The 13,028-nt window shown below is 33.3% G+C and overlaps 2 protein-coding genes across 2 annotated transcripts; both read right to left on the bottom strand.

Annotated features, from left to right (window-relative positions):
• Positions 1–375: 375 nt before the first annotated feature.
• LOC119066884 (phosphopantothenoylcysteine decarboxylase) lies at positions 376–1,636 on the bottom strand. The gene is made up of 3 exons (XM_037169572.1): positions 1,069–1,636; positions 796–999; positions 376–658 (listed from the first exon to the last, which is right to left on the bottom strand). The coding sequence occupies exons 1-3, from the start codon at positions 1,192–1,194 to the stop codon at positions 386–388; spliced, it is 603 nt and encodes a 200-aa protein (XP_037025467.1). The 5' UTR covers positions 1,195–1,636; the 3' UTR covers positions 376–385.
• On the bottom strand, positions 1,216–1,553 carry LOC119066886 (cytochrome c oxidase assembly protein COX19). Its single transcript, XM_037169575.1, has one exon. The coding sequence runs from the start codon at positions 1,518–1,520 to the stop codon at positions 1,281–1,283; it is 240 nt and encodes a 79-aa protein (XP_037025470.1). The 5' UTR covers positions 1,521–1,553; the 3' UTR covers positions 1,216–1,280.
• Positions 1,637–13,028: the final 11,392 nt, after the last annotated feature.

Below are 13,028 nucleotides of genomic sequence, written 5' to 3'. Positions count from 1 at the left end.
CGGAGCGCAATTGTTATCGACAGACAGTTCACTTTTCGAGTCATTAAAAATTTGAAAACTTTTTTTTTGCTTCATGAAAGAATTATGCCCATGAATAACGTCTGCTCTTTGGGATAGAAAGGTCGGCCTGACTAAAGATATCAGAAAACAACAAGTACTGAAGGACGGTGATTAGAAATCGTGAAAAAAATCAGACGTCATTTCGGTGATATCTCAGATACACTTTGAAGTTTGCCCATTTTTACCAAATTAGATTGCAATTTTGCTTTACGTACGTGTTGTTCAGCGGTCTGTTGAATGATGTGACTTCACGTACATTGAACGTTGTAGTTATTCAATTCCACTTGGTAAGACTACAGAAATGATCATCACCCATTCAACAGCACTAAATTCGGTCTTTATTTTGACTTCGAAAATACTCAACAATATGACGAACAATCGTCTCAACTTCGGCCATAGCTCCATTTCCTGTATCACCGCACATTAAAGTCTTCGACACGCACGGAATCTCTCGATATCCCCATTGAGATAATTTAGCAACATGTTCTCTAGTCACTGGATGTTCCCACATGAAGGTGTTCATAGCCGGGCAAAAGAAAATCGGCTTATTCAAGTTCCAGGCACGTGCTGTACACAGAAGAAGATTGTCACACAGTCCCTGTAATTGTGCACATCGTTAAGTATGTTACGAAATTCACGCTGATTCGTTGGATCATCCTGGGATCATATATCGTTACGAATCGTAACTTACGATCCAAGAAATCAAGCCACAACATCGTTATAATTCAGTCATACCTGAGCAATTTTGGCCAGACTATTAGCGCCCAATGGTGCGATTACAAATACGTCGGCCCATTTCGTTAGATCTATATGCAAAACGGGATCTCCTCTTCCCTTCCATGCATTCCATTCGTCCGTGTCGGTTAGTATGGGCGTGTCGGGAGAAATTTTTTCAATATCCACAAAGTGTTTGGCGCTTTCGGTCAGTATGACCTTGATCTGAAGGAAAGTCAATTTGACATTAAAGCCGAACACCGGTATGTCACGTAAATGTAAAATTATACAAACATCGAATTGGAGCTCTTCAGTCGATTGCCTTTCTTGTAATGTTTGGATGAGGACTGGTAACTTAATTGTGGCCACACTGCCGGTACATCCTAATAAAATGTTGAATTTTTTCTTGTCGGTGGTCATCACTCTTTCGCGATGTATATAAAATGTTCGATACAAAAGTAACACTAAAATCTATTTAACTAATTTGTCCTTTCTGAAAACGGTAGTCACTCTTTGAAACCCAATTTAGTCCACTCTTCTTGGGCCATTAAATTATTTTCCATTCGGCACTGTAAATATGATTTTGCCTCGTCACGGCACTTACTGTTGTTATCGGTGTGTTCACTCAGACAGGCCATATATTTTAGCATTTGCCGTTTGCATGCATTTTCATGGTCCAACGGAAAACTACCTTTGTCGGGCGCTGTAGGAATAAATTTCTTCTGGCCAAATGTCATAGACGACATGGCACGTGCAAATTAATGTTCCTTTTTCACTAATTTATTAAATTTATTGGATAGCACGGGTTTTATTCACAGAGTCGCTAAAAATATGTTGACTTTTGCTTTTCGTCTTCTTCTTCAATAAAATGTAAACAAATGTGTTGACCGAATGTCACCGATGACACCTGCGTGTATTGTAATGAGAATTATATTTTGAATTTTTGGCGGTTTTGTTCATTGTATGTTGAGACATGTGGTTGTTCCAAATGAAAAATATTATTTCACAATTGTTCGTGAATTTAACCTTTGACAGTTGACTAGTCATTCTCATTCTCATTTTTATTTTCTTATATTTTAAGAGTAGTCCTTTGTTAATGCTTAATTGTCCATTCCACTCAACAAAAATTACTCCGTGAGAGAGCAAACTGTCAAATGAATAAAGAAAAAACTGAAAAAATTCAATTTTGTCTCTCACACGGAGTTCTTTTTTGGTACTTTTTTGGCATTATGCTTAGTTTCTTCTTACCAAAAAAGTACTACGTGTGAGAGACAAAATTGAATTTTTTCAATTTTTTCTTTGTTTATTTGACAGCTTACTCTCTCACGGCTCTCTCACGGAGTACTTTTTGTTGAGTGGAATGGACACTCAAACATTTAAGATGAACAGTTTCAGTACGTTCTAAATTTACCAGGTCACAGCTTTTGGGCCAGCCAGGTCGTTTGACTTGACTGAAAATTTTCGTAAAATATTTTCGATTAACTTCTGTTTATTTTGCTTGTTTCAACTTCTGAAGTGTTGTTCATCCCTATCACTGATTCGATTCACACTACATTTGACACAAACTTATTTTTGACATACACTCGCGGAATTTTGAAAACCGACACATTTTCTGATTCGTGGTTTACTGGTTTTTTGTGAATTTTGCATCTATTTTTATATGGAGAAATCAGAAACTCAAGTAAAACACAGAAACATAAAATGTGTCGGTTTTCAAAATTCCGTGTGTATAATCCATTTATTTGTAGGAAATCAAAGGTAAGATCGAAATATCGAATTGTTCACTGAGTGTTTATAAATTCTATGATGAAAGAAACCGATCTTATAAGCCTGGTACGGCTCGATGACATTCATTAGATGCAGTAGATCGTAGCACTGTTCAGTGCTATGAGTAGATTCATTGATTCATTTGGAAATGTTTTGCTCAATCGCTAAAATTTAAATGAAAATTGGAGCTATCTGCGTACTTAATGGCTGAACTGGATTATCAGTGAAGACTTTTGGCTTGAAAAAATCTTAAGGGCGCACAATGCCCTACGCTACATTGTTAAGATTGAAGGTTGTCAACAAAATTTCACTATATTCAATAATATACTGTAAATATAGGAGACAACAGGTCCAGAAAATGCTAGATGAAGTTTAGCGACTTCAAAAAAAAAACTCGATAACGATTTTAATTTTCAACAGTAACAGTGCGTCACTTTAACATGTCAGTGACTGAATGCATTTTTAAGTAAAGAGCAAGAACTCTGAAACTCATTTAGCTAAAATTAAAAATCAAATTAAACTTAAACTGCAAACAAAACGTTACACATAAGTATTTAAGTGGATTAGGCTATAATTTGGCTTATTTTAGTTTGTATCAGTTCAAACCAAAAGCGTTTAACACTTCCTTTGAAATTCCAAATCAAGAATTCTCTATTTGCATTATTATTTACATTACCTCTTGTGGCATCTCTTTATCTGTTGATACAATATTGTGTTGATTACGTACAATATTTTGCGGAGACCGCCTGTAATCCGCACATATCAAAAGTAATCATGCATGCTTTCCATTAATTTGCGAATTAGCACCCATTTTATCGAACATCTTTTTTCTAAAAATGAACAACAAAAGGTTCATGCGATGAAGAAGTGATATCTTGTTATTGAAAGAAATTAAGGCGTTTGTGGCACAGCTTTGAAGTCGTGTTAACAAATAGAATTAGCGTTCAATTATTTTGTAGTTGTAGTACTTTAACATGTCCCGCGGTATAATTGATAAAGTTTATTTGCATATCGATTTTTGGCATGAATGTAATGCCAGTTCTTGGACTTTGAACCTGTTAATTTGAAATATTTCATATTAATGAGATAGGTCCGAACTCATGTTTAATTTGTTGGAAAAACGACTGGAAACGTGATCAGATTTTTCTCACATTTTGTAATCATCTGTTATCCGGAGCGATGGCAAAAATAAGCGATTAAACTGTTAGTTCTGTCTTGTATCGTGATATAGAGAGAAAAATTTAAGTTTAAACAAATGAAGTAAAAGATTTTGTTCGTTGTAAATATTTTATTGCTTTAGGGATTACACCGAATATCATTTTTCTAAACGATTTTTACTACATGAAACCTATTTATCGAATGTTGGTTTCATTCAGTGAAGAAGCAAAAGATTTTACTCGCTGTACTCCCCGGAAACATGTTTTCCCTAACGGACACTAACGTTAAAACTCGTTTCATGCTAGTTGGGACATTTTTATTTTGACGAGTGTTAGGTTTGTAGCCTGAGCCGAAGGCAAGGGCTATAATCCCACAAGTCAAAATAAAAATGTCCCAACTACCATTACCAGTCTATCTAACTACCTACCATTACCAGTACATTACTATTATTAAAATCACAAAGAAGAAAGGGCTTTTTTAAAGGGCTGACGCTTCCAAAAGATTCAATCCCAATCGATATTTGACCTCATAACTGAAAATTGCCATACCTGAGGCCACACTAAGGAAAAATCCTTAAAATGACACTTTTCATCTTTTTACATGATTTGCTTTCATTTTAGAGATTTAAGAGATGATAGCGGCTTAAAGAAGGTAAATTTAACTTGTGAAAGTGGTAGTGGACCATTATCGAAACAAGTAACTTTTGCCACTACTACCAAAAAGTATCTCACGCGAAAATTGTTTAGTAACCAAATTTCAAAATGTTTTCACAATGAACGACTGAAATAAATTCTTAAATCCCCGAAAAACGGAAATGTAGTTTTCGACATAGTGTAAAAACTTTTCCTGGGGACGTGGGGAGTATAGGGATTTTTTTTAAAAGTATTATAGATTAAAATGAAGTTAACCTAAAGCTTTTGTCAATCATTCAAAGCACACACACATATGGTTTATGTGTTAAAGTTCAAAGGTTTATTTATATATGCATTATACTTGTACATATCCAATGTTGGAATAAAATATAAATTCTGTTTTGAATGAAAAAGGATTGTGTGTATAAGGCGCGGTTTATTCATCTGCTTATGTCAGCAAGTTTAAATTTATAACAAATATATTCATGAGATTATTTTTTTTTCTCGCAAAAAAAAAGAGTTGATCTACAGTACACACATGTATCCACGTACAAAAAAACATATAACAATTTCGCATTCATATATTTGTTCCGACTTAATGTTTTATTTATAAAAGAAAAACTTTTTTTTGAAGTTCGTTGTTTCACATGTTTTGCTGTTAATTCACTTCAAATAAATCACTTAATGTGAAATGCATTGAACCAATTCATACCAGAAAAAAACCCAGAACTCGAGTTTTGCTTTACATATATTTGCTTATTGATTTGCTAAAATCTTTGCTGCAATTTGCATTTGTCATTTTATCACTAGTCGTGTTTCAGAATAATTTAATTATTATCCATTAAAATATTCATTCGTTAAAATATACATCGATTACAAACTTTGTTGGGTAGCGAGCGAGTCTTCCAGTCTGTCAACTTTAAAATCACAGTTCAATGATAGTTTACTGGAAAAAGTTCATTTCGAGAAAAATAATAGTGACAATAAGGTGGATAATGTATGTGGAAAAAGTGGTATTATAGACTACTTATTTGTCTCAGACTAATTGCCCTAATATATGTACAAAAAATGTACCTTTGCTTTTCAGTCGCCTGTTTTTTTTTTTTGGTGTAATCTTAAATGTTCTGAAATTTTAAGACAGTTCGCTGAATGTTCAAAATCGTCAAAGATTATTCAACATTTTTTCAAATCTTTTCATTCTTGTCTACAGAAAAATCTTACAATGAACGAATGATACAATGCTTTCAATTCTTGACATGTTTTAATAATAAACTACTTTTACCTATTTGAACTTTATATACGTATTAGTTCGTTCACAACACTTCATGGCATGTGAGACCTTTTAACTTCGAATTAACAGATCACCACAACTTTAAATGTTTGAGTTGACCAATGAATATAATATTTGATCATCCATCGGCACAGCAAATGTGACTTTTTGACTTTCCTTGTTAATGATTCAAGTTAGGCTCCCACGTATTGTTAATGGTGATCAAGTCCTAACTATCCTTCCTAATAATTCAAAGAGATTGAATAGTACCTAACAGAGATAAAGTAATTTGTTATCAACAGCAACGAATTAAAATAAGCGAAACGTTCCGGTTATTGTGGTCTTTTATGTCGTTATATGTATGTTAAAACTAGTGAAGTACAAGATTTTATATTAGTCTACTAAAAAAGACTTCTATTAGAGAAGTTAGATATAAAATAATAACTCTGGTGATGTCAAGTAACTTGTTCGCACTCGTTTATTTTTGCCAATAAATAAAAAAGTAGTTGAACTCAATAGTAGTCTAATCAGAAGACGCCTATTTAATTATTATAATCATCTGAACTGAATTCGATTTCATAGTTTCAATGCTAGAAAACTTAACTCAGTTATAGATCTATGATTCAACAACTTCGGCCGAAAACTTCGTTCTTATTATATGATTTAGTAGTTCGTCCACAGTGTCTTCGAAGCTGCAGATCAATTTAATTCAATGAAGATGTCGCGCGCTGTTTAAATCACAACTAGAAGAGAACATTTTCCATCACGTCCGATAACAATTTCTATGCAAAATTAGCAAGTCTGCTGCAGTTTTATAAAACGCGCCGCTGACAATATCTACGCTTTAAATGCATTATAACAATAGGTCACCTCTACATGCAATATATGCATGCATCGAGGCATGATATTATATTGCACCCATGTGTAACCTGTATGACTGTATGACCATAGAAATCTGAAATATATTGGCGGTTTTTCGATAGTTTCTAATTGCATCCAATTTTTTTTTAATTAATTTAGTTTTAGGGTCATTTCATCAAGATGCTATCGCCCCAATAATTTATTCGTTTTTGAATTTTTTTTTTTTCTAGTTTACATAATAGAATATGGATTTATACACGGTAGTCAGTAGTCATGTATATTCATTCGTTGCTGAGTCAGCCTGTATACCACTGGGTTAATTTATTCGGTTTGTTAATTCGTTTGTTAATATGAAAACAATTAGATCGTTCACTGTTTCTCAAATTATTTTTTTTTGTTTTTAATAATTTTAGTGCTCAATGTCATTTCATTGAGTAAACACTGTATATACTGTATTGATCAAATGAGTCTCATGTAAGGAACGTTAAAAACAAATATTTTCAACACGTGTTGGAAATGATCTCATTAATTTATGTACTTAGCTGGTTTCTTCGTGAAATCGTTTGCATTTGAACGTTATTTATCATTAACGTGATGGATCTCACATTCAGTTTTTTTTTCGGTTAAATTTATTCCTATTAATAGTTGAGACACACATTTATTTGTCAAAGTTCTTATTTTTCTGGGTAACAGCAATTTGAAACAATAAACATTCCAGTCTAGTCAAAACACACACCACCTATGTTCATGACGCTATTTGTATTAATTTTATTAATCATTTTCATTCACAAAAACAATCTATCAATTTCTCTGCATAAATTGTATCTGATTCCCATGAATTTGGAAGGGTAGAAAAGGAAAATTCTCTCACATGCATTGACAATATATCCAGATTTGAATTTGATAATTTATATTCTACATTCTCGATGATTGTAAAAAAAATTATAACATAAATATACTCACGGACAATGTAGAGCTACCTGATTCCAATTCATTAAATAAATAGCGTTTTTCTTTTATTAATATTAATGTGAATAGAAATAGAGAAAAATAAACGAAGAATTCATTTCTTAGTGCTAGGGTAATAATGTTATGCAATTTTCATTAAATTGTTGTGAACATGACGCATTTACTAAATAGAAAAAAAAAACGAACTGGAATGAAAGCAATTATTATGGAAACCCTTTTTGCTGATGATTGCCATCGCACAATAGAAAATTTTTTGAAATGCTTATAACCAACAGCGTAGCATCATATAATATTGTATCGTGCATACAAACACACATTGTATTTCAAGTTTTTATTATTTTTTTTTTCGACTATTAAATGAAAAATGTTTATAAGACAAGGGTAAAAATGAATAGTGTTCGCGAACTTTTACATTTATAGAACTCTCATCTTTTGTGTATGGGCACATATATATTTATTATTTGGCTTGGCTTTGTTATTGGAGACCAGTATTACGAAAATGATTTATTAATATAGCGAAAAGAGAGTGTGTGTAGCGGTAACAGTCCATGAAAACAAAAGGTTGTTTTATTTGAAGAAAACTCGTACTTTCTTTTATCCGTTTTGACAAAAAGAAGTTTTTATATTCAAATGCAGATAAGTGAAAGTGACATACATTCTTATATAGAGGAGGTGAGTTTTCAACCATCTATTGAATTTCATAAATTAGTACACAATGCATTGAGCTTAACGTTTGGTTGTTTGATGTATATTTTACGTATTTCAATAGCGGATTTGTCGAATGGGATGGCAAAGAATGAGGAGAGAGAATTTCACGGATTCCGTTCTTTTTTTTATGGTGCACCTATTCTTATATATAATGCAATTCTCGACATTGTTATACACCACCCTTTTATGATGAAATTTATTGAAACGGCTGAGGGGTATCACTTTTTCTTGCGATTTTATAGCTGAAAACTTTTTGGAAATTACCATAATACTGTGTAACAGTTTCTGTCGATCAATTCATTGCGCCGTTGAGAACGAAACAAAAAAAAAAAACGTTCTGAAAGAAGATATTTATTTATTTTTTTATGGCTTAATGCTTCACTTATAATTTGGAATCGGTATTCTTTCTTCGATATCGAACAAAGAGCGAAGTTTTAGAGGGATTAAAGTGCTTTTGTTGATTTAAAAACAATTTCTGTTTGTCTATTTTTGTTGAGTATTCTTTTTAATCAGGTTTATTGAATGAGGAAAAAAAAACACTCACGAAACCATTTTTCGTGAAGGGTCGGAAAATCATTTTCAAAATGAAATATAAATTTGGAATATTTACACTGGTTGATTCAAGTTGATTACAGTAATCTATTCGCTGTAATACACATTTTATGAATTAAGTTTTTTTTTTCGTTCTGCTGCGCGTGATTGAAACTAATTTACCCCCTGTTGCATTGCTTATGGAGTTTTTCAATGGAAATTCCGTGAAACAATTTCCTTATTACATCAAAATGGAAAATAAGCAAAATACTCGAGTGTATGCTGAATTTTAAATGGAGAATTTTTGTTAACTATAATACGCCCTTCATGTTTTCATTTCTTTGAACTGCTGCAATTTATTTAAAACAAGCAATGCATGGAATAAATAGTAAATCCTTTCGAAAATCGTGAAACTAAAACTCTCTGTCAGGATAGCGAATCGATGAACGGCAAGAGCCGGTAGATACCTTAAGACCAGAAATAGCTAAAGGAAATTGCATTTTCAAAGAACTGTTGTGATCTCGTCTCTATAATATTACGAATTTGAACGGATACAGGTTCTTTGATGCCATTCTTTGAAATTTAATTTTGATATTACGGAGAAAACGATAAAACTATAACATCTTTTGTTGAACCTGAAGAGCTTTAATTGAAAGTTCTGGTGTTACAAATTAATAAAGTTTTGTCCTCTGGTGTTTTTGCTAGTTTGTAATATATTTCTATTTGCACGATCAAGGTTTCCTGACATTTAAAGGGACCGTTTGAAGCACAATTTTAAAAACCAAAGCCGCGAGAGGTTTGCCGTGACGGTTTTTTCTGTGTAGTTTTAGGTGATTGTTCTGTAACCGGAGTCTTCGTTCGAAGTTTTCTGTGGCGAATTGTCTGTAGCTTACCAGTGAGAGGTTTTGTACAGCAGACGAATTTAGCGAAGACTTTCCGTGAGAATCATTGGTGTGTGTGACCCTGAGAGTTGTGACGAGTTTGGTTCCCTTGTTGAGTGATCGGTTGATCGCATTGCCTTTGTGAAATTGGTATATTTTGTCAGCGGTGTTCGAACGGTACAGTTTGAGTTTTCACTGGTTTCAACTTTTCGGCTGGTTAAACTTACGTTTGCGGTTTTCAATTTTCTGCTTGATTGGTGTAAGAAGGAAGAGGTACCGAGTCTAGATGGCCAGTTCCGAAAGTGGTGAAGTAAAGGTGAGAGATTTTCTTTCTTCTTTTCCTTTGTTTGTCAGTTTTGGAGAATGAACCTTGCCGGTGCATTCTCTTTTTTGTTTTCTTTTTTGTTCGTTAATTTTGGAAGACGGACCTTACCGCTGAGTTCGCAGTCGAATTGCCTTTTGTATTATAGTTTCCTTTTGTGTTGCAGTCTTGTTGTGATTTTGAAGTTGATTTTGACGTTGATTTTGGTTTTGATTTTGCTGCGTTTAGGGATGAATTTCATAGCAGCTTCCAAGAATGTCCGAACTTCCATCAGTCGATGGCAACTAATCTGAAAAAACTGAAATCACTTGTTCGATAGTAAAGTTTTTCGCTGTCTTGTGTAAGAGGCTAGCGGAAGCAACTGAAGAGGGCCAGTCCACGCTGACCTAAGACCGCCGCTAGTTCTCGAGGTCGAAACAGCTTTCTTTGTCTTTGTTACCACTTTACGTGATGTACGGGCAAGGGAAGAGTTAAGACTCTGTTTGTCGTCCGAAAAGAGCTTTTATTTTGAAGTTGGAAGTGTGAAGGTGTAAGGTGTAAGGAGGAGTTCAGAATTTGGAGGTCCAGAGAGTGGTTGTAAATGAAATTGTAAAAACACAAAGCAATTCCCTCTCTGACTCTAAAAATAATCTTTTCCCGGCGTGATTTTAGATCTGTGTGGATCAGCTGAAAAACGGCTGAAGCAAATTCATGCTGAAATTGCACTGCCTCTAACTGTTTCTTATTCCAAGAATTTTTTTTAATGATTCAGGATTGATTTTTAGAAGATTTTTGTTTCAATTTTCAAGTAAATATTTTCTTCATTTTATCTGATTTTCTTGAGGGCTTTTCTATGATTTTACGGATTTTATTGAGGATTTTCTATGGATACTCTACGAATTTGAGGATTATCTTTCGTAAAATTTTGTAGTTTTTTTTTCTTTTGGCTGTCAAAGGACTTTCTACTAATATTTTCCGCTCGTTAGCTACTGTTATGTCGCCAAGAAAAATGATTGAATTAAAACTCCGCAATCCAACGTTTATCAACAGTTTAGATGGTGAATCATTTCTGATGTTTTTTTCATTAGACAACAAAGGAGCAAAGCAGCCCTTCGAAAATTCTTAAAAAATCATAAAGACTGATATGCCACAGTTTCCTATAACCAAACCTATCTCGGGTTCGATTATAAGAATCACGGAATAAACTTTGACTATTGAACCGCTTATTGGTTTATTCATCACACTCTCTATTTGCTATGTCCTCCTTCAAAGACCTCTTCGACGAAATTATGAATTCTTTTCGCATTGTTTTACCAACTATATAAACTGGCCGAGATGTAAGCTCGCTTGTTTGCGTCTTATCCCCCGTGGATTTTTTTAAGTCGGCTCTCAGGGTAGCTTTAGAGTCTATCCGAAATGAAGAAAAACCGACACACAACTCTGTCTTGTAGTTGAAGAAGAAAAAAATTGCGATTCTATTTAAAGTAATGTGAACATTGTAAGTTGCCTTAAGAGCACACGGATGTAATCTGCTCGATCTCATAAAAACTTAAAGTTGAATACTTAATCATTCCGAATTCTGATTTGTATGATTCCGATTCTTTTTCGTATAGGTGTTAAAGCAAAAGCAACCAGCTGGATTTTAAGGCAGGCCGATAAAAATCGAATATATAAAAAAATTATTTATTTGATAAATGATATACAATATTATGTTTTGTTATACTCGTAACAAAAAAAAACAACTTTGCTGTTTTCGTCTCGGTATATTCGTATTTTGCGTTTTACTTTATATTTTTTGTGTATTTTTATTTGTTGCTGTCGCATATTATATATGCGAAATGTGTATGTACTTTGATACACACAGATCATCATTTAAACCATCATCACGAAGTGTTCAATGTTCTGTGTCAAATTCGAGTTTTAAACAATTTTCATGAATCTGTTTTTCGACGCAATGGTAACGTATATAGAATGTATGTATACACAATACTGCTATCAGTAAGTGCGGTATTATAATATACAAGCGTTTTTATATCCATCCACTATATCTATATAAAATGTGCTGTATAGTTAAACATATCTTCACCGACTCCTTTGAATTTCATTCTGTTTTAACAACCCAAACATTATATATACCTTAAACTAATGTTGTTTGCCATACAAGTTTTGTGCCTATATATTTTAAAAAGTTTAATTTTATGTGCACCCGTCCGATATAAAAGCAAGTAAAACAGTTTCATGTTTTTATTTTAATAATATTTATCTCAGCGAGACGGACTCGACGAATGAGAAAATTCTGCAATTTCGGTTTCATCTCTCTGATCGTCAATGTGTTTTCTCATTGTCTGCTGAAATACATTCAGCTAAAATGAAGGTCACATTGATCATCCGGTGATCAAATTTAACTTTTTTCGGTGGAACAACATCGAAGACCTTTTTTAATCGGCATAGTGACCACGATGATATTTCTAATGTTTTTTTTTTCCTTCTTTATATTCAACATTCTATGTGAGTAGGAAAAAAAGCAGTAGCAACAACAACATGCTCAAATAAAAAATTATTTACAAAATGAATCGGCCAAGGCCAAACTATATGTATTATGTCGACAATAACAACCATTTAAATTTTGAGTGAGTTCTCTATTCTATAGCAAAAATAATTTTTTTTTGGATCTTGTAGATTGTAGCCAAACATCCAAATCCAATCGAAGTTATATACATTTATGATACCGTGTAAGAACACGGCTGTTTTTAGCATTTTTTTGTGTGTAAATTTAGATGAAAATAAAAAGTTGCATGTAAATTGATCACAGCGTTGGCTTTAAGAACTAACAAGCAGTTGAGGGAATAAGAAATTTCGACGAGCGAGATTTACACTATGGAGACCATATGATACCGACAGCAACCACAAAAGTACGAAAATTAGCGTTGAGGTCTCACTAATGTTGCCTTTTATAGCAAAATATATATTACGACAAATGAAGTAAAAGATTTGGTTACCAATCTGTCGAAAATACTTCGATCAAACGAAGTGGTAGACTCAATGATTAACACTTCAAAGTACAACAACTAGTACTGACCTATTCTGGTAGTCATACAAATAACTGTTGCACATGAACTGATCTTCAACATGTTGTTGTCTAATTAAATCTAATAGACAACTGATTGGGGGAACAT

Source organism: Bradysia coprophila, chromosome IV (assembly GCF_014529535.1).
Source record: "Bradysia coprophila strain Holo2 chromosome IV, BU_Bcop_v1, whole genome shotgun sequence".
NCBI lineage: Eukaryota > Metazoa > Arthropoda > Insecta > Diptera > Sciaridae > Bradysia > Bradysia coprophila.
Note: the sequence above shows the minus strand (reverse complement) of the source record. Positions and strands in the feature narration are given on the sequence as shown.